The sequence below is a fragment of the Amblyomma mixtum genome, chromosome 1 (genome assembly GCF_055824585.1).
Source record: "Amblyomma mixtum isolate Tamu chromosome 1, ASM5582458v1, whole genome shotgun sequence".
NCBI lineage: Eukaryota > Metazoa > Arthropoda > Arachnida > Ixodida > Ixodidae > Amblyomma > Amblyomma mixtum.
This window is the reverse complement of record NC_143012.1, coordinates 44,011,887-44,034,380: the sequence shown is the minus strand read 5'-3', so window position 1 is coordinate 44,034,380 and position 22,494 is coordinate 44,011,887. Positions and strand designations below refer to the sequence as shown.

The 22,494-nt window shown below is 46.9% G+C and overlaps 1 protein-coding gene across 1 annotated transcript; it reads left to right on the top strand.

Moving 5' to 3' along the window:
- The first annotated feature begins 1,944 nt into the window (after nucleotides 1–1,944).
- Nucleotides 1,945–3,599, top strand: LOC149366183 (E3 SUMO-protein ligase PIAS2-like). The gene is made up of 2 exons (XM_089569719.1): nucleotides 1,945–2,181; nucleotides 3,213–3,599. Exons 1-2 carry the CDS (start codon nucleotides 1,945–1,947, stop codon nucleotides 3,597–3,599), a joined length of 624 nt encoding a protein of 207 aa, XP_089425845.1.
- The last annotated feature ends 18,895 nt before the right edge of the window (nucleotides 3,600–22,494 follow it).

The window sequence follows — 22,494 nt, the reverse complement described above, 5'->3', positions numbered from 1 at the left end:
TGAGAATGAGCACACGTGTGATGCTGACCAAAATGGTGGTCCTGCATGAAAAGTTTTGTTATCTTGACGTTGAATGCGTGACTCTCATCCTGATGCGCCTGCCTGATGGCGTTTCTTTCTCTTTGTGGTTTTTTATCTTCCTCTTTTTCTGCATATTTTAACAAACGCCCCGTTGCGAGCAAGCGCTTGCGTTGTTTGGTCTTCCTTGTCCGTTCTCCTGAGTGCACGATTTTTGCCATGATGGTATGCCAGCTAGCTAAAATGTCGATTCTACTTGAATAGGATTCTGCTGAAGCGCAACGCATCCTCTCCGCGGCGCAATGACCACCCGCACCTTCCGGTCGATATTAAGGCGGAAGCCTTTAATGCCTCATCGTTGTAAGCAGGAGTTGTCGACAGAAATTTCACGCTTTTCAATTGGTCGTGACGTCACAATGCGCGAATTTCAAACAGGGTCAATTGTACTTTGGCTAGTAACCATGCAATCAATTAAAGGGATTATATAGTGATGCTCCAAGTAAGTGGGAATGAGTTTATTGAGTTAGTTGATTAACCAGTTAGCCTAATTAACCTTTCTAGTAAGACCAGAAAAACAAATAAAACCGAGTAGGAAGTTGGTCGAGTCGTGGAATCGAACCAGGGTCTCCAGAGTGCGAGACAAGCACGCTAACCACTCCGCCATGCCAGCTCGTTGGTTGGAAATGAACAAAGGCGCGTCTAATGAATATGAAGGCTAATTCTAGAGGCCCGTGTACTGTGCGATGTCAGTTCACGTTAAAGAACCCCAGGTGGTCGAAATTTCCGGAGCCCTTCACTACGGCGTCTCTCATAGCCTGAGCTGCTTTGGGACGTTAAATCCCAATAAACTAAAAACCAAACGAATACGGTGTCTTCCTTCACTCCCATCTTCCTCCTTCCCTTACGGTGAGATTCAGGTGTCCACCGAGATATGCGAGGCACATGCATTTCCTTTTCTCGAAAATCAATTTACCGACGAGTAAGGCTTAGAGCCGAACGGCCGATGGCGTTCTGTGGACTCCCTGGCAGCGTTGCAAGACGCTGTCGCGTTCCACTCTTTGAGGCGAAGCTTAACATCTTAACCACAAATCAGTGACACAAGCAGCAACAACTCGCTTAACCTCACCGCTTTTTAGGTAAAAAAAAAATGGCTGAGGCTTAACCTGGTTTTAAGCCTGGAGAATGCGAAGCATCATCGTGTCGCGTAATTTGGAGGCGCACAACCACAGCGACGGCGCGAGGTGGGCCCCCGTTTCTCCACTGTCGTGACGTCATCGTGTCACGGGGTGTGACGTCATGTATCACGTGATTTGGAGGCGCACAACCACAGCGACGGCCTGAGGTGGGCCCCCGTTTCTCCACTGTCGTGACGTCATCGTGTCACGTGGTGTGACGTCTTGTATCACGTGATTTGGGGGCACACAACGACAGCGATGGCGCGAGGTGGGCCCCCGTTTCTCTACTGTCGTGACGTCATCGTGTCACGTGGTGCGACGTCATGTATCACGTGATTTGGAGGCGCATAACAACGGTGAAGGGCTGAAGTGGTAGCTATAGTATGCTTCGCATAAAAGTGCCCTTGAATTTTAGGCGTCGTAGTTATGCACGGCAATACTCCTGACACCGCATATTTATCTTTCAGGTGATAGACGGCGGGACGCTCACGTTTTCCTTGGAGCCATCGCCATGTTCTCGGCCCAGCCGTTCTACATCTATCTACAAAGATGGGACCTGACGCCCTCGCATTCGGTCCGGCACCCTGAAGTCCTGTCATATTTCCGAGAGTTCAGACATACCACGAGATTTCGAATCCATTCTACAGTGATGTTTGCCCACTTTTCCTTCAATCAGGAGCAGGCTCCCGCGCGTGGTTGCAAAGCCACATTGAGACTAGGCGGCAAAGTCTATGGTGGTCTGCCGTTCACGATGGTGAACATAACACCGCTCCTCTGCACCGCACCTACAAAGAATTTCACGTTGCGGTTCGAAGCCATCCCGTTGCATGTTTCAGTGCACCTAGATGAAGTGACGAGGACCACGGAGGATTATGTGCTGCAAACAATTCAGCAAAGCGACCCCTACGTGTACAAGCGAGAAGACACCGTGGCTCTTGTCAATGCCTGCCTCGCCACTGAATATCAGTCCACCGTGCAATGCTTACAGGTACGGATGCGCCTCGAGTGCAGAATTAGCATTTTCCGGAGCATATAACCAGTCTTAAAATAGCTTCGGCCCAGTTTGTTCATGTAACCTGAGCGTACAATGCATCGCCAAAAGAGGACACCAACGGCAAGTGGAAAATGTTGCGCGCTACAGTAATTTGGTCGCGAGTTCACGTGTATTAGCTGGCCGTAAATTTGAGCGGCATGGGCTCTATTTACCTCTAGAACACGTCGCGTCCACATTTAAGTTGCAAGGATGCTCACGGCTTCCAACACATTGAGAATTTCTTTTAGTGTTAGCTGCTTGTGTTGTTCCGCTGTATTATTATTTATATGCCCCTCCTGCTTGGGCCACTCCAAGGCCTGCAGTATTGAACAAATAAATAAAATAAATAAATAAATTTGTGCTGTAGTGTTATATGAGCTGTAGTGTCGTCTGAGCTGTAGTGTCGTCTGAGCTGTAGTGTCGTCTGAGCTGTAGTGTCTTCTGTCCTGTAGTGTCTTCTGTCCTGTAGTGTCGTCTGAGCTGTAGTGTCGTCTGAGCTGTAGTGTCGTCTGAGCTGTAGTGTCGTCTGAGCTGTAGTGTCTTCTGTCCTATAGATGTCTTCTGACCTATAGATGTCTTCTGACCTATAGATGTCTTCTGACCTATAGATGTCTTCTGACCTATAGATGTCTTCTGACCTATAGATGTCTTCTGACCTATAGATGTTTTCTGACCTATAGATGTTTTCTGACCTATAGATGTTTTCTGACCTATAGATGTTTTCTGACCTATAGTGTCTTCTGACATATAGTGTCTTCGGACCTATAGTGTTATCTGAGCTATATTGATACGCCCGTGCATGCGCAGCAGCGTTTTTCCATCAAGGCGTCGTTAGTGTAAAGTTACAGCTTCCTGCGAGCCCATATGCGCGTAATTTTTCTTTACTTGGTTCAAGCTCTTGCTTTGATATCACTTGTCGGTGCTTGTAGAAGGTGAGGCAGGGATAAAGAGTATATTTCCCGTTGTATTTATCTCGTGACTCGCAGGTATCTCTAGTCTGCCCTCTTTCTGGGATGAGGATCCATATCCCCTGTCGTGGGGTCCGCTGCAGACACGTGCAGTGCTTTGACGCGCACACGTACCTAGGAAGTTACGAGGCCACTCTGGAGCCTTGCTGGAGGTGCCCCGTGTGTAGCGACGAGGTCTTCGTCAAGGACCTCCGCATCGACCTCTTCACGCTTGACATCCTTGCCAGCGCCAACGACCATTCCATCGCCGTGGTCGTCCAAGCCGACGGAAGCTGGAACATGGTGGCTTCGGACAATGACCAAGGCGCCAGTTGCGTCCATGACAACTCGGCGGGAACCGAGGCCTCCCCGTTTCATGCACTTCATGAGCTGGGCATCATAGTAGAGGGCGAAAAAAACCAATGATAGACGCTGATGACGCATCTTCACCATTTTTACGTCCTTTGTATTCTTTTTGTTCGCTTCTATACCTTCCTCGTCCGCCCTTCCGCCAAAAATACGAGCTGCTGTTGCCTGCTTCAGGGAGCAGGGATGAGTGTTGCAAGTGTTACCATTGGGGCTGCATATGTTTTTGATCGGTTAAATGCAAGTTTCATCGTCATTCTCGTTGCTACGCGAGGTGAACTTTCTTTCCCCGCGAATTTTAGGTACGCAAATTGTAGGCAATTATCATTCCTACGGAGCCTACACCCATCGTTCAGCGCGTTCAGCTTTTAGCCCTACCTCCCTCCCCCCTTCCTGTAGTCATGATCTTTTATTGTGTACATTAACGGAGCAGCCAGACGCATTTTCTATTTTATGTTTTCCGGACGTGTCCGTTTACATCGTGCATGTTCCCTGGACGATGCCATGTTATTTACGACTGATCGCTGAATAGCGAGCACGATTAAACGGCCTTTCACGGCTATTAACAAAGATGGACGGGTGTTCTGTGTGAGGTTTCGTGCTTTGTGTAAATACATCGCGGACGTCCGTCACTGTCATCCGGGTCGGGACGATCCCTAAGCGTACCGACTATTGCGTAAATCAGAGAAAATCGAAAAAAATTCTCTCGGCCCAACGACACGTTTGTTCGGGCTAAAATTTCTCACAGAGGTTAATTCTGGTGGTCAGTTTTGTTTTATACTACATTTAAGTGGGGAACTTGTCTTATTCCGTCAGAATTTATAATTCCCTTTTGTCAGCAGTGACGGCGAACCAAAACCGAAAGACAACGCAACAGTGGTACCCGTAGCGCCATCTCGCACCCACCGGAGAAACGAGCCCTCTACCGGGAAGGGCCCGGGGGGAGAAGTTAGACTCGCATAGCCAAGTCACGGCCATGACCTTCTGTTGATCGCTGTACGACCGCATTTTCGGTGATGTCTTGCGCTGCTTCGCAGCAGGGACCACCAAGCAAAGATCATTTGCTCACCAACTTAGCAAAGCTGGGTTTCTCCGGTGGGTGCGAGATGGCGCCACGAGCACCGTTGATGCGATGTCATTCGGTATTGGTTCGTTGTCGCCGCAGACGATGGGGATTTACAAATAATTCTGACCGAATCAAGCAAGTAGCCCACCTAAATGTAGTATAAAACAAAACTGACCCCCAAATGCAACCTCTGTGCGAAATTTGAGCCCGAACAAACGTGCGGTTAGGCCGCGGAAATATTTTTTCGATTTTCTCTGATTTACGCAACACGCGATATGTGTTGCTCTCGCCACCGTCGAGTTTCTTTCCCTTCTTTCCTTTCAGCAGTGTTTAAGCTCTGTCGTCGAGTTTCCAGATTTCTGAACACTCCGTGCGCCCTTCTCCGATGCCAGTGAACGTTAAAGACCTGCGATAATCGAAACTGTTACAGGACCTGCCATCCCAAAGATCTAAATTCCTCATGATTCGCATTGCATCCAGTGAACGGCTTGCTTCTGAATCCTTGGTAATCTAGTGTGTTCTGGTTCTTCCCACCTGTTTGGGGGGCTGCAGGCCTATTCATGTGATCTTGCTGCAGCCCCACCTCTAGCACTGACGCTCAACTGGCAAACACACCATCAGCAGCCTATAGCCGCCTACAGTTTTCCCCCAAGAAACCACAAATCCTGTATAAAATCTTTACACTTATAAGGTGTAGAAGAAGGACGTCGGGGACGGCGTCGAGGTCGGCGATGGAGCGGGGCGACCAAGACTAACACGATCTGCGCGATGGCAATCTTCTTCTTCTTCTTCACCTCTTTCCCACAACTGCTTCTTCTTCATCAGCGTCCATCGAAGGGGTCCAGCTTCTTCATCACAATGCCCCCCAGAGAAAAAGGAGCCATCCTGGCCACTTAAGGGGACGGAGAGAAAAGGGGGTCATAGAATTGCTTAAGGCGCTGCACATGTACAGTTTCACAGCCTCGGCGCCGAAAATCAGAAGGCGGCATAACAGGTTCAACGACGTAATTTACTGGCGAAGTGCGCTCGGCGACACGGTAGGGCCCATGGTACTTGGAGAGCAGTTTTGATGTGAGGCCGGGGCTGCCGGATGGAACCCATAGCCACACGAGTGAACCGGGCTCGAAGTGTAGTCCATTCTTCTGATTGGTGTCATGGTGATGTTTCTGGCGCCATTGAGAGTCAGTCGTAAACGACCGAGCAATCTGGCGGCATTCTTCGGCGTGCTGTGCAGCTTCGGTAACTGTGGTACATTCAGATGCATCAGGGTTGAGGCGAGCACAGTATCAAGGGGAGCAGATGGATGCCGACCGTAAAGCAAAAAGAACGGAGAGAAACCCGTGCTGGATTGCGTAGCAGTGTTTCATGCATAGGTGATATAAGGAAGAACAATAATCCAGTTGGTGTGATCGGATCCGACGTACTTCGCCAACATGTCACCAAGGGTGCGATTAAATCGTTCAGTAAGACCGTTTGTTTGCGGGTGGTAGGCTGTGCAAGTGGGGTGAATGATTTTGCACTGAGCAAGCAGGGCTTGAACGACGTCAGATAAGAAAGCACGGAAGAAAGCTTCTTCTTCACAAAGGTAACACTTGCATTCCAAAGCGAACTAAAACATGTTAAAGGGCAACAGCCGCACTTTTTGAGAATTTCGCGATATTCAAGGATTCAAATCTATGTAGGCTGTAGGTAAAGCATTCCAAGTCTTTCGAACTAGCAATCAAAGTAGTGACGTAATCGCGATTGAATTTTGCGCTTCTCCTCAATGCACCGTAGGAGTGCAGGGCTACTCAGCGTGACGTCACGGAAGGTATGATTTCAAATTACCACTGTCGTCCCCCACACCCTGCCCTGACTCGCCAGATGCTTGCTGCCAAACAACTCTCGGCAGGGTTCACCTTCGGTGGCCTTGTATTTTTTTCCTTCAAAGCAGGTGTTTGTGCATTGCAAATGTACCGATACCTTCGATGACCTCTTTAGGGCGTGCGGATTTTAATCGGCGATTACTTCATTATTTCAAGTGCTAGCCCAAAAAGACTCCGCATGCTTTACCAGCAGGTTTCACACATTCGACCCTATTAAGCTCGTTGATTTCTAAAACGTATGAAGTTTTCCTGTAAGTCTGTGCATGAGATGTCATTATTGGAAAACGGCACTGTATTTTACCCTCCCCGTCACAAAGAGGAATGGATTGTACAAACCCCCAGAACAAACTACGCCATGAAAATATTTTTTTTTAAATTTCAAATGGGTTTGGTTTGGTTTAACGAGGTTTAACGTCCCAAAGCGACTAAGGCTATGAGAGACGCCGTAGTGAAGGGGTCCGGAAATTTCGACCACCTGGAGTTCTTTAACCTGCACTGACATCGCACAGTACACGGGCCTCTAGAATTTCTCCTCCATTAAAATTCGACCACTGCAGCCGGGATCGAAACCGCGTCTTTCGGGCCAGCAGCCGAGCTCCTTAACCACTCAGCCACCGTGGCGGTCACAATGGAAAAATTATCCTCTACCCTTCCAACGTTATTAAACAGCTATCGTAAATCTCGGACTGGCCTGCTGAAGATATATCACCCTGCTTATTCCTAGTTTCAACCTAGTTTCACCCTACCGCCTCCTTGAGGAGCTCTCCAAAAGGTAGAATTCAGAGCGAGCCTGTTGGATGGTGCAGCTGAAAACTATTGGATTAAGTGTATTTCGACAGGCAGTAAATCACTTCTAAGGGCTTGTTAGTGTTCTTAGCAGTAGAGCCGATGCACATAAAACCACATTTTAGCGAACACGGGGTGTAATATCCCTTTACGGTTGTTAATTTCTTAATTTTCTCCAACATTACGGGATGTCCACCACACCGAGACGAGTTCGAAGCTTAGAAAAAGACATTGAAAACTTTTTTTATTTCTAATAAGTACTATCGCGATCAATATGACTTGCAACCTCAAGCAGCGTGGCCGGAGCGCTCCCCGGAAGCATGGTGGAGCCGACAAGCGACGCGCTTGAAAACGAAAGGGAAAGAATTTTGCTGTTCCACCACTCAGACTTCTACACTGGGTCTTGGCAGTACAATGGCGTTATCGCATCGTCGGCGCTTGCATGACGAATGCAAGACGCATGTCACAGTTGATTGTTTTTCATTCCTTTTGCTGCTTTCAGCTGGCTTTCACCGTGGCCCAAATAGCACTTCAATCACAGTATGAGTGGAGTGGTTTTGACGATTTGACGCTAGATGCACCGGCGCCACTGAGAATTAACGAGCTCAGATTTCGTTAAGCAGACGGCGCGGGGAATGCGGCTGGCCGCTGGAACAGCAGATTCCTTTCCACTAAGCTTTCAGGCGCGCTGCTTTTCGGCCCCACCATGCTTCCGAAAACGCTGCGGCCATACGCTCCCGGGTTACAAGTCATATTGAGCGCGATAGTACATCCTGATGAGGCTGAATTGTAATCCCCGAACGGCAGGTTTGCCCAAGGAGCGCCACGGTACAAAGTGCTTTTTAGAACATTATATTTTGAGCGTTTTGATGATATTAGCGACACAGTTTGCACTAACGGTCTCAGGAGGCTCAATATTCCGTCCTTGCCCGTATAGATGATCATAACAGCCAGAAATGCGTGAAGCTGGTCATGAGCTCTGTGAGCAGTAACTCCGCCTTAATCTATTTTACACCTTGCAGAGAATGGACAGGATGTTATAAGCAGACGCAACTAGATAGTAGACACGATGCTACAACCTTCTCACGCGTACTTTAAGTTGCACCTTGTATTGATCAGCCAATACAAACCTGGCCAGTGCGCTATTCTTATTGACTCTCCACAACCGAGGTTTGGAAGCTGAAAAGCAGTGTCAGTCTGGCCGCCTATTGTAAACCTTTTTTATCTCGACATGTGTCAAGCGTACCTTCACAAAAGAAAAAAAAAAGGATTCTCATTTACGCTCGCGCTGCTGGCTTCGCGATATTCGCTGAGCGGAGTATAGTGGCGCCTCTCACCACCCTGTTTTAAAGGGGACGCTTCTAATACTCATCCATGTTTCCATCGTCGGCGAAGTACGAAATATGTCGATCTATCCACCTGTACTCCCTCAGAGTACCATTAGTACTAGTGATCGTGCCTTTAATTTCTTCGCCATCTTTTTACCTCTTTCGCTTTTAGCTGGGAGGAGTGTCAAAGATAATACTTATCATAGGTAGTGTTACAGCACATTTTCGTTTCATCGCAAGTTTAATCGCCCGTTCAATCATACCTGACGCATCAGCTTCTTTTTTGTTCATCGCTCACGTCGCTTTCCTATTGGCTGATTTTAAGCATACGCCATTTCCACGGCTGAGAGCACCGAAGTCTTTTCTGAGGTCCCGCTCGTGAACATTTTCCTAAATTCGGGGGCTTCGTTGCTTCAGTTTTAGGTAAGTGATAATTTTTGTGCGGCATGTGCTTACTTTGAACCCTTTATTGACGGCATGCAACTTAAATTCCATCCATTTTTGTGGATTCTTTAACCGTATATTAAAGTGTTCGCAATATTTTAGCTTGCTTTCCTTCTTTTTACTAACCGCAACGCATTGAATCTTCCGGACGTGAGAGCACATAACATTTCCTTCAGTACACTAGAGAAGGGCACTCCCTGTAAGTAGTCTGTGCTTAACCTTGCCGATATTTTCTGGTCTCGCCCTTCAGAGGAGTTTGTTTTTCCCTGAAATATTCTCTAGTAAACCGCCATTCGTTCTGCATGCTTAGAACGCCACGACGAGTGCAGCAGATACTGTGATTCTACTTGCACAGCCAAACGTTCTTAGCAAAACGTTCGTAGGGACACCTTGGGAGCCTCCCCATAGGCGCTTATCAAAATTCATTTTAAGCGTGAGCTCCCGCGGTGGCTTAGGGGTTATGGCGCTCGACTGCTGACCCAAAAGACGCAGGTGATCTTGTTCTTTTGCAGACGTATAGTCTTTGCCAAAAATAGCCAGGCTGCATGGTTTGCTCCTCGTTCGTGTAGCAAAGCCCTCACGGCTTCCCTAAAGATCAAAGTTCTTTGAAGGTGAGGACAGGGGTTCTCCTTACCATACACAGATTTAGAGCTTGAGCGCTGGCATAATAGCTTTAATATACGACTGAGAAGCCAACCGTGCAGCCTGGATACTTTTGGCAAAGAATGTACAGGCGCCCAAATCTTTAGCTGGCGTGTGCGAGCGGCGACTTTTCTGTTCGTCAGCGCCATATGACGTAGCGAAGTTGGAAATAGGATGAGGCTAAGCGCATGCTGACAAAGCACGCTCGGCTGGGTCCGTCGTCTGCTAGGCTGTTCCTTCTTAGGGACGTCACCCCTTATTATCGCGTTTCGACGAGCAGGCAGCGTGAGTAGGCCAATGGTTTTGCTCGCATTTTACGTTCCGAAGAACAGCGTTGCAGCAACCAAGAAAGGAAATAAAACTGAAATATATGCCGGACACGCCCAATCATGCGATAGCCGGAGAACATGGGTGGTTATCATTATGAATGGAGAACATGGGTCATTATCGTTATGAAAGGGTTATCACTAGCTCAGGCAACAATCTGCAAGTCTTCTTTTGTTTTCCTGATGAGGTAGCAAGGATCATCTTCGATCCGACCTTCGTCCCAGTGGGCACGTATGATCTGCCCAATGAAGTGCCAGCCGCTCCAGTTGCTTTAGCATCTCTTTCTGCGATGAGCCGCCCAACGACATCCCTATAATTCGGAGTCTTGTCGCTTGACATACACGGAGTGGCATCTTGATAACTGTTCCGAACTGCTGCGAGCACGGCTGCAGACGTGAGAGCACATCAGTTTCACAGCGGCCTTTTAGTTTCGTCGCCACGCTGAAGCATAAAGCACGCAGAGTGTTGATAAGCGCCCTTCGTGCAGATGTAAAAAAGCTTTCGCGTCATTAAGTAACACATGAACGATCCATGTTCTCCGGCTTATCGCACGATTGGGAGTGTTCGGCCTATCTTTCAGTTTTATTTCCTCGCTTGGTTGCTACAACGCTGTTCTTCGCAACGTAAAATGCGAGCAAAACCATTCGTCTACTCACGCTGCCTGCTCATCGAAACGCGATAATAAGGGGTGACGTCCTTAAGAAGGAAAAGCCTGGCAGACGACGGGCCCAGCCCAGCGTGCTTTGTGAGCATCCGCTTAGACTCATCCTGTTTCAAACTCCGCCCCGTCATATGGCGCTGAGGCACAGAAAAGTCGACGCTCTCACACGCCAGTTAAAGATTTCGGCGCCTGTACAGTCATGAAACTTATTGGCGGGAACACGGGAGTGCGTGACAGATAGCCTCAAGCCCTACTGATGGCGACCCACGGCGGCTGCTTTTAGCAACGTGGTGGAAAGGGCTATGCCGCCTTGCCACCTTCCAGCAAGCTAAAGGACACGCCTCTCTTTCCACTTTTTTTATGAAGGCGGCCGCCGCGTATCGCCACGAGTAGGGTTCAAGGCTAGCAGGCACGCGCTGCCGGGTTCACGCTCATAGATCTCGTGGCTGTACATACTATCACGATGCACAGAAACGCAAACAGAGTGGAGCCTACGGGCTCCTCTGTTCGAATTTCTTTTGATGTCGCTTTTACCTGGGTCGTAAGAAAAAAGGGGTAGAGTCGTCCTAGGATGCATCACGGACAACCACAGCATCTTTTTGCTACCCCCGAAGTAAGAGCGTGTTTAAAAGAAATGCGGATAACGGTGCGCCTAGGCACCGCTCTGTTCGCGTTTCTTTCTATCGCTATAGTATATTAAGGCAACAGCCAGTTTGACCAAGCGCTTTTTGTCTTTGAAAAAGCCGCCTTCATCTAATCGTGCTAAGCAGTGTTCGAAATGTACTGGTTGCTAGCCCTTGCTGGATGAATCCACAATCTTGTTTCGGCATCCAAGTCAACTAACTAGAAAGGTTTCAGAGGCCTATCATAGCCGTGAGAATGAGCACACGTGTGCTGCTGACCAAAATGGTGGTCCTGCATGAAAAGTTTTCTTATCTTGACGTTTCCTGCGTGACTCTCATCCTGATGCGCCTGCGTGATGGCGTTTTTTTCTCTTTGTGGTTTTTTATCGTTCTCTCTTTTTCTGCATTTTTTAAACAAACGCCCAGTTGCGAGCAAGCGCTTGCGTTGTTTGGTCTTCCTTGTCCGTTGTCCTGAGTGCACGATTTTTGCCATGATGGTATGCCAGCTAGCTAAAATGTCGTTTCTACTTGAATAGGATTCTGCTGAAGCGCAACGCATCCTCTCCGCGGCGCAATGACCACCCGCACCTTCCGGTCGATATTAAGGCGGAAGCCTTTAATGCCTCATCGTTGTAAGCAGGAGTTGTCGACAGAAATTTCACGCTTTTCAATTGGTCGTGACGTCACAATGCGCGAATTTCAAACAGGGTCAATTGTACTTTGGCTAGTAACCATGCAATCAATTAAAGGAATGATATAGTGATGCTCCAAGTAAGTGGGAATGAGTTTATTGAGTTAGTTAATTAACCGATTAGCCTAATTAACCTTTCTAGTAAGACCAGAAAAACAAATAAAACCGAGTGGGAAGTTGGTCGAGTCGGATAATCGAACCAGGGTCTCCAGAGTGCGAGACAAGCACGCTAACCACTCCGCCATGCCAGCTCGATGGTTTGGAATGAACAAAGGCGCGTCTAATGAATATGAAGGCTAATTCTAGAGGCCCGTGTACTGTGCGATGTCAGTTCACGTTAAAGAACCCCAGGTGGTCGAAATTTCCGGAGCCCTTCACTACGTCGTCTCTCATAGCCGGAGCTGCTTTGGGACGTTAAATCCCAATAAACTAATAAACCAAACGAATACGGTGTCTTCGTTCACTCCTATCTTCCTCTCGTCATTTACGGTGAGGTTCAGGTGACCACCGAGATATGCGAGGCGCATGCATTCCCTTTCCTCGAAAATCAAATTACCGACGAGCAAGGCTTAGAGCCGAACGGGCGATGGCGTTCTGTGGACTCCCTGGCAGCGTTGCAATACGCTGTCGCGTTCCACTCTTAGAGGTGAAGCTTAACATCTTAACCACACATCAGTGACACAAGCAGCAACACCTCGCTTAACCTCACCGCTATTTCGGTGAACAAAGTGCCCTTGAATTTTAGGCGACGTAGTTATGCACGGCAATGCTCCTGACACCGCATATTTATCTTTAAGGTGATAGACGGCGGGACGTTCACGTTTTCCTTGGAGCCATCGCCATGTTCTCGGCCCAGCCGTTCTACATCTATCTACAAAGATGGGACCTGACGCCCTCGCATTCGGCCCGGCACCCTGAAGTCCTGTCATATTTGCGAGAGTTCAGGAATACCACGAGATTTCGAATCCATTCTACAGTGATGTTTGCCCACTTTTCCTTCAATCAGGAGCAGGCTCCCGCGCGTGGTTGCACAGCCACATTGAGACTAGGCGGCAAAGTCTATGGTGGTCTGCCGTTCACGATGGTGAACATAACACCGCTCCTCTGCACCGCACCTACAAAGAATTTCACGTTGCGGTTCGAAGCCATCCCGTGGCATGTTTCAGTGCACCTAGATGAAGTGACGAGGACCACGGAGGATTATGTGCTGCAAACAATTCAGGAAAGCGACCCCTACGTGTACAAGCGAGAAGACACCGTGGCTCTTGTCGAAGCCTGCCTCGCCACTGAATATCAGGCCACCGTGCAATGCTTATAGGTATGGATGCGCCCCGAGTGCAGAATTAGCATTTTCTGGAGCATGTAACCAGTCTTAAAATAGCTTCGGCCCAGTTTGTTCATGTAAGCTGAGCGTACAATGCATCGCCAAAAGAGGACACCAACGGCAAGTGGAAAATGTTGGACGCTACAGTAATTTGTTCGCGAGTTCACGTGTATTAGCTGGCCGTAAATTTGAACGGCATGGGCTCTATTTACCTCTAGAACACGTCGCGTCCACATTTAAGTTGCAAGGATGCTCACGGCTTCCAACAAATTGAGAATTTCTTTTAGTGTTACCTGCTTGTATTGATTGTTCCGCTGTATTATTATTACTTATATGCCCCTCCTACTTGGGCCACTCCAAGGCCTGCAGTATTGAACAAATAAATAAAATAAAAAAATAAATTTGTGCTGTAGTGTTATATGAGCTCTAGTGTCGTCTGAGCTGTAGTGTCTAATGACTTGTAGTGTCTAATTACTTGTAGTGTCTAATGACCTGTAGTGTCTAATGACCTATAATTTCTTCTGTCCTGTAATGTTTTCTGTCCTATAGATGTTTTCTGACCTATAGATGTTTTCTGACCTATAGATGTTTTCTGACCTATAGATGTTTTCTAGCCTATAGACGTTTTCTTACCTATAGACGTTTTCTTACCTATAGACGTTTTCTTACCTATAGACGTTTTCTTACCTATAGACGTTTTCTTACCTATAGACGTTTTCTTACCTATAGACGTTTTCTTACCTATAGACGTTTTCTTATCTATAGACGTTTTCTTATCTATAGACGTTTTCTTATCTATAGACGTTTTCTTATCTATAGACGTTTTCTGACCTATAGACGTTTTCTTATCTATAGACGTTTTCTGACCTATAGACGTTTTCTGACCTATAGACGTTTTCTGACCTATAGACGTTTTCTGACCTATAGACGTTTTCTGACCTATAGACGTTTTCTGACCTATAGACGTTTTCTTACCTAGAGATGTTTTCTTACCTAGAGATGTTTTCTTACCTAGAGATGTTTTCTTACCTAGAGATGTTTTCTGACCTATAGATGTTTTCTGACCTATAGATGTTTTCTGACCTATAGATGTTTTCTGACCTATAGATGTTTTCTGACCTATAGATGTTTTCTGACCTATAGTGTTATTTGAGCTATAGTGTTATTTGAGCTATAGTGTTATCTGAGCTATATTGATACGCCCGTGCATGCGCAGCAGCGTTTTTCCATCAAGGCGTCGTTAGTGTAAACTTACAGCTTCCTGCGAGCTCTTATGCGCGTAATTTTTCTTTACTTGGTTCAAGCTCTTCCTTTGATATCACTTGTCGGCGCTTGTAGTAGGTGAGGCAGGGATAAAGAGTATATTTGCCGTTGTATTTATCTCGTGACTCGCAGGTATCTATAGTCTGCCCTCTTTCTGGAATGAGGATCCACATCCCCTGTCGTGGGGTCCGGTGCAGACATGTCCAGTGCTTTGACGCGCACGCGTACCTAGGAAGTTACGAGGCCACTCTGGAGCCTTGCTGGAGGTGCCCCGTGTGCAACGACCAGGTCTTCGTCAAGGACCTCCGCATCGACCTCTTCAGGCTTGACATCCTTGCCAACGCCAACGAACATTCCATCGCCGTGGTCGTCCAAGCCAACGGAAGCTGGCACATGGTAGCTTCGGACAATGACCAAGTCGCCAGTTGCGTCCAAGGCAACTAGGCGGGAACCGAGGCCTCCCCGTCTCCAGCGCTTCCTACGCCGGGCGTCATAGCGGAGGGCGAATCAAACCAGAGATAGATGCTGATGACGCATCTTCGCCTTTTGTACGTCCCTTGTATTCTTTGCGTTCGCTTCTGTACCTTCCTTGTCCGCTTTTCCGCCAGAAATACGAGCTGCTGTTGCCTGCTTCAGGGAGCAGGGATGAGTGATGCAAGTGTTCCCATTGGGGCTGCTTATGTTTTTGCTCGGTTAAATGCAAGTTTCATCGCCATTCTCGTTGCTACGCAAAGTGAACTTCTTTTGCACGCGAATATTAGTCCCGACAATTGTAGGCAATTGTCATTCCTTCGGAGCCGCCTCCGGTCGTTTAGCGAGTTCAGCTTCTAGCACTGCTTTTAAATTTAAGTCTCCTATAGCCTAGCCGTGATTCTTTCTTCTAACGGCTCAGGTAGACATATTTTTTATTTTATATTTTCTGTACGTGTCCGATTACATCGTGGATGTTCTCTCGACGATGCTATGTTATTTACGACGAATCACTGAATAGCGAGCACGATTAAACGGCCTTTTACGGCTATTAGCAAAGATGGACGGGTGTTCTATGTGAGGTTCCGAGCATTGTATAAATACATCGCGGACGTCAGTCACTTTAATCCGGGTGGGGACGATCCTTAACCGTATGTGTTCCGCTCGTCACAGTAGAGTTTCGATGGAGACGAGTGGGAACACCCCTTGCGGCCTTCTCAAATGTCAGTGAATGATAAGGACCTGCGCTAATCGAATTTATTACAGGCCCTGCCAGCGAGAAGATCTAAATGCCTCATGATTCGCATTGCATACAGTAAACGGCTTGCTTCTGAATCCTTGGTAATCTAGTTTTGTTCTGGTTCTTGCCACCCATTTATGGGGCTGCAGGCCTATTCATGTGATCTTGATGCAACCCCACCTCTAGCACTGACGCTCAACTGGCAAACACACCATCAGCAGCCTATACCAGCCTACAGTTTTTCTCCCAAGCGACCATAATTCCAGTGTAAAATCTTTACACTTATAAGGTAACACTTGCGTTCCAGCGCGAACTAAAAGATGTTAAAGGGCAACTGCCGCACTTTTTTTGAGAATTTCGCGATATTCAAGGATTCAAATCTATATAGGCTGTAGGTAAAGCATTCGAAATGTTTCGCACTAGCAATTAAAATAGTGACGTAATCGCGATTGAATTTTGCGCTTCTCCTCAATGCACCGTAGGAGTGCAGGGCAACTCAGCGGGACGTCACGGAAGGTATGATTTCAAATTAACGCTGTTGTCTGCCACACCCTGCCCTGACTCGCCAGATGCTTGCTGCCAAACAACACTCGGCAGGGTTCGCCTTCGATAGCCTTGGTTTTTTTTTCCTTCAACGCAGGCGTATGTGCGTTGGAAATGTACCGATACCTTCGATGACGTCATCAGGGCGTCCGGATTTTAATCGGTGATTACTTCATTAACCCGGAAGGTATGATTTCAAGTTACCGCTGTCGTCCGCCACACCCTGATCTGACTCGCCAGATGCTTGCTGCCAAACAACACTCGGCAGGGTTCGCCTTCGGTGGCCTTGGTTTTTTTTCCTTCAAAGCAGGCGTATGTGCGTTGGAAATGTACCGATACCTTCGATGACGTCATCAGGGCGTCCGGATTTTAATCGGCGATTACTTCATTAACACGGAAGGTATGATTTCAAATTACCGCTGTCGTCCGCCACACCCTGCCCTGAGTCGCCAGATGCTTGCTGCCAAACTACACTCGGCAGGGTTCGCCTCCGGTGGCCTTGGTTTTTTTCCTTCAAAGCAGGCGTTTGCGCGTTGGAAATGTACCGATACCTTCGATGACGTCATCAGGGCGTCCGGATTTTAATCGGCGATTACTTCATTAAGACGGAAGGTATGATTTCAAATTACCGCTGTCGTCCGTCACACCCTGCCCTGACTCGCCAGATGCTTGCTGCCAAACAACACTCGGCAGGGTTCGCCTTCGGTGGCCTTGGTTTTTTTTCCTTCAAAGCAGGCGTTTGTGCGTTGGAAATGCACCGATACCTTCGATGACGTCATCAGGGCGTCCGGATTTTAATCGGCGATTACTTCATTATTTCAAGCGCTAGCCCAAAAAGACTCCGCATGCTTTACCAGCAGGTTTCACACATTCGACCCAATTAAGCTCGTTGGTTTCTAAAACGTATGCAGTTTCCCTGTAAGTCTCTGCATGAGATGTCATTATTGAAAAAGAGCACTGTATTTTACCCTCCCCGTCACAAAGAGGAATGGATTGTACAAACCCCCAGAACAAACTACGCCATGAAAATAGTTATTTTTTTTTTATTTCAAATGGGTTTAATGCCCCAGAGTGACACAGGCTACGAGGGTCGCCGTAGTGGAGGACTCCGGAAATTTCGACCACCTGGGGTTCTTTAACGTGCACTGGCATCGCACAGTACACGGGCCTCTAGAATTTCTCCTCCATTAAAATTCGACCACTGCAGCCGGGATCGCAACCGCATCTTTCGGGCCAGCAGCCGAGCACCTTAACCACTCAGCCACCGTGGCGGCCACAATAGAAAAATTATCCTCTACCCTTCCAACATTATTAAACAGCTATCGTAAATCTTGGACTGGCCTGCTAAAAATATATCACCCTACTTAATCCTAGTGTCAACCTAGTTTCACCCTACCGCCTCCATCAGGAGCTCTCGAAAATGTAGAAGTCAGAGCGAGCCCGTTGGACGGTGCAGCTGAAAATTATTGGATTAAGTGTATTTGTACAATCATTAAATCCCTTCTAAGGGCTTGTTAGTGTTCTTAGCAGTAGATCCAATGCATATAAAACCACATTTTAGCGAACACGGGGTGTAATATCTCTTTACGGTTGCAAATATAATTTTTTCCACATTACGGGTTGTCCAGCGCACCGAGACGAGTTCGAAGCTTAGAAAAAGACGGTGAAAACTTTTTTTGGAATCCTAATGAGTACTATCGCGATCAATATGACTTGCAACCTCAAGCAGCGTGGCCGGAGCGCTCCCCGGAAGCATGGTGGAGCCGACAAGCGACGCGCTCGGAAACGAAAGGGAAAGAATATTGCTGTTCCACCACTCAGTCTTCTCCCCTGGATCTTGGCAGTACCATGGCATTATCGCATCGCCAGCACTTGCGTGACGAATAGAAGACGCATGTCACAGTTGATTTTGTTTCATTCCCTTTGCTGCTTTCACCTGGCTTTCACCGTTTCCCAAATAGCACTTCAATCACAGTATGAGTGGAGCGGTTTTGACGATTTGAGGCTAGACGCACCGGCGCCTGTGAGAATTAAAGAGCTCAGATTTCGTTGAGCAGACGGGGCGGGGGATGCGCCTGGCCGCTGAAACAGCACAATAATTTCCACTAAGCTTTCAGGCGCGCCGCTTTTCGGCCCCACCATGCTTCCGAAAAAGCGGCGGCCACACGCTCGCGGGCTGCAAGTCATATTGAGCGCGATAGTACATCCTGATGACGCTGAATTGTAATCCCCGAACGGCAGGTTTGCCCAAAGAGCGCCATGGTACAAAGTGGTTTTTAGAACATTATATATTAAGTGTTTTGAAGATCTCAGTGCCACAGTTTGCACTTCCGGTTTCAGGAGGCTAAATATTCCGCCCTTGCCCGCATAGATGATCATAACAGCCAGAAATGCGTGAAGCTAGTCATGAGCTCTGTGAGCAGTAACTCCACATTAATCTCAATTACACATTGCAGAGAATGAACAGGATGCTATAAGCAGACACAACTAGATAGTGGACACGATGCTACAACCTTCTCACGCGTACAGGTGCAGTCAAAAGTAAATGGAACGCGACTTTGTCAAAAAAATTTTGTTTCTTTAAATCTACAGCATAGTGGTCCATGCTTGTTAGTGCACAGTGCAATTCGCGAAATCGCAATCAGGCTGCACATATGTATTCAAGGGTGCATGAATTGGGGGGGGGGCCAATGATTAAATTTTTTTGTGAATATTGCGTTCCATTTACTTTTGACTGCACCTGTACATTAAGTTGCACATTGTAATGATCAGCCAATACAAACCTGACCAGTGCGCTATTCTTATTAACTCTCCACAACCGAGGTTTGGAAGCTGAAAAGCATTGTCAGTCTCGCCGCCTATTGTAAGCCTTTTTTATCCCGACATGTGTAAAGCGTACCTTCCCAAAAGAAAAAAAAAAGGATTCTCATTAACGCTGGCGCTGCTGGCTTCGCAATATTCGCTGAGCGGAAATGGTTACCTTCCCCTACCGTTACACATTGCAGGACGACACGTGTGCGCCAGCCGCAAAAAAAAAAAAATAGAAATTCTCAAATAACGATGCAAGCCTGGATTGCGAGCGGAAGTCAACTGCGGCTGGACAACCAGCGTCCCATTTCTCCAAGCTGAAAAGACAAGTGGCGAATATTTAAATCTAACGCATTTGCTGAGGGGAAAACCTATGGATAAGAATTGTTTTAAGTTCAAGTAGCAGACTGCGACGTTGCCTTTGTGGGCGCAGAAAATTTGTTGTGAACAATTAATACGCTGAAACTTTGATTCTGTTTTTAGATACTCCGGGAATTGTTGGTAGGAGTAGTTCCCATCACTCCAGTTTAGTTATTTGTGCTGCTCCCTATGTCTGCATGAAGAAAACTGTGATGGTAGTAAAAAAGCTAGCATTCTGGTTCAGGGCGGTGCAGGCGGCTGTTGAGAAGAAACACGACTGGGCAGTGATAGGGGACAACGACAACGACTGCATTTCCAATTAGAGAATAAGCTGTAGTGAATCATTACTCAGAAGATATAAAACGAGAGAATTTGATTTCAATGAGATAATTATGTAAAAAAGCAGAGGAGTAATGAACTGTAACAAAAGATTAAAGCGCTGCTTGGGCAGAGGCGGTAGCCATGGAGACACAGATGCGGCGCAGAGGTTAATGTGCTCTGGGTGTAGCTTAGGCTGGCATAGGTCAAGTCGAACTAAAGACCAGTGTCGGAAGCTTTTCATCTCAAGGGGAAATAAGCAGTCTTATTACGATTATGATGATCAGCCTATAAAGATTGATTATCCCTTCAACCAGTACCGTCTCTTTGCCTTAAGGTATGCGGTGTTTTCGTTCGCACATGCAGCGGCACGCTGCCATCTCTCCGGCAACAGACATGTGCACTTGTGCGCGAAGTGCGGCATGCAGAACAGGAAATGCGTTGCTCACTACGTTATCTTTTTCAGATGTTTCGTGTGCAATAAAAAGAAAGACATTTTTTTCTTTTTTGCCGCGACGCATGAAGCCATGCGCAGTTTCGAAGAAGACAAAATATAACGAAAAAAATGTGTAGCAACTGAGTTCCAGCCTTGGTTCGTTAGGAAATCAGGGACGGAATTGTGAGTCACGCTTTAGGCGCTCGAATGCTGCCTAACAAAAATGAGTAAGGGTAACCGAATTGAGCAAAACCGGAATAACAGAATCCGGCGCTAAAAGTTAAAGGAATGTGGCAGCAAACAGACTGCGGGATATTACTATCGAGACACTCTGGCCTGAGGACAAAGAGACAGGCTCAGTGTATAAGAGGGCGTTTCCTAAAAGACGCACTTACCTGTACAATGTCTCATGATAGCTCCTAGCTAAATCGTATTCCAAGCTTTGCTGACTTTACAGATTTTATTGGCGGATATTTCAGCAGCAATTTACCTAAAGGATATATTACATGATATTTCTCTACAACAAACGAAGTTTATTTCATCACTAATTGATCAAATCACATTAATTACTAAATGACTGCCAACACATGGCGGATATGCGCACATTGTTAACTTTTCAAGAAGAACACACACAGGAATGCGACACAGTTTAAGAGAACATTTGACAGGACGACATGATTCCTTTAATTGTTCCCATTCTGCATAAGCTGTAGCTGTAATTTAAAATTTTTTTTTCGTAGTCTAAGGTGCATTGGCATGCTTTGAGGCATTCTTGCATTGAAACTTTATTTCCCTTCTGTTTCTTCGGCACGTTTATCTGCGATTACATGAGATGGACGTAATATGACGTCATCGGAGCTGACGTCACATGGACGTAGGCTAAATGGCGATGCTCAGGAGCCTTTTCCACTATGTTGTTTCTACCTCTTTAAACTTTTGCCGGGGGTTGCGTCATATCCTACGTTTGATACTGCCTTCCTGAAGCGATATCCCGAATTGCAGGCTATCCAAGAAATTCATTATAAACTTCAGAACGCATATTTCACTTTAAGTGACGACGACGACCTTACTCTTTAAACTATGAACGATGATTTCCACGGCTATCATCACGGAGGGCGCAGCAGAGGTAGGCGGTGAAGTGGTACGACAGGATAACGGCAATATCTCTAAGGAGACGAAAGATGTGATTAGGAGATGCCAAAGCACGAGAGCGTCAAACCCCACAGAGATAATAGAGTTAGTAGAGCTATCAAAGTTAATAAATAAGAGCAAGGTAACTTACATGAGCAGTACGAATAGAATCGAGCACGCTCTAAAGAAGGTAGGTAGCCTAAAAGTGGTGAAGATGGAAATGGGCATAGGCAGAAGTTCGATTTATGCGTTAGGAGACAAAGAGGGTAATGTGATTAGCAATATGAATAACATGGTTAAAGTACCGGAAGAGTTCCGCACAGATCTATACCGTAGCCAACGTAACCAGGACGTAAATTAGATGGACAGTATCCCAAAGCAAATGGATGTCCCGCCAGTAACAAACGAAAAACTAAACAAAGCCTTAGCAGCAATGCAAAAGTGGGAAGAAGCTGGTTTGAATCAGATAATAGCAGATCTGTCGAGGGATGAAGGAGATATTGTGCTCTAAAAACTATTCACGTGGCGCTGCTGGCCATGAACTCGTTAAGTTTTACATATTGATTACAGATATGTAATGAAAATAAATACAGAGTATAGTGACGCCTGTCACCACATCAATTCAAAGGGGACGCCTACAACTACCCTCCATCATCGTGGTATATGGTGGTCGTAGAGGGCGGCGCACGTGGCATTGGAGATATGTGCAGATAGCAACGGCGTTAAAGGGAACACCCAGAATGCACAAACAAACAAACGTTTCTGTCATTTCTGCACTAAAGCTCGAACGGCCTCATTAGTATTATTGTCTAAATCAACAGCAGCCTATAAAGAGGGAAGAGATGTTCTTCTTAACCCTGTAATCTCACTATTGGTTGGATACTCTTATGGTCTTCCTTTTTTTATTTTTCCGTGATATTATAGAGCGTTCATATTGTTTCTGCGCTCAGTAAAAAATTGGGAGAACGTATTCGAAGCAATGAATTGGCTGCTCTACGTGCTTGAGCAATATGTGTCCCACCTGTGGGAGATATTTCCGTCTCGCGAGGCTGCCTGTAGCAACTATTGTAACTGCGGGCCGCTGCAATAGGCCCGGTATCCAAGTCCGTATTATTGCGTAACCATAAGC

What these genes read in the sequence shown, in the direction of transcription:
- LOC149366183 (XM_089569719.1), top strand. Translation starts at nt 1,945, where the DNA reads ATGGTGAACATAACACCGCTCCTCTGCACCGCACCTACAAAGAATTTC. An exon ending in CCACCGTGCAATGCTTACAG is followed by an intron (nt 2,182 to 3,212) that starts GTACGGATGCGC and finishes CGTGACTCGCAG; the next exon opens with GTATCTCTAGTCTGCCCTCT.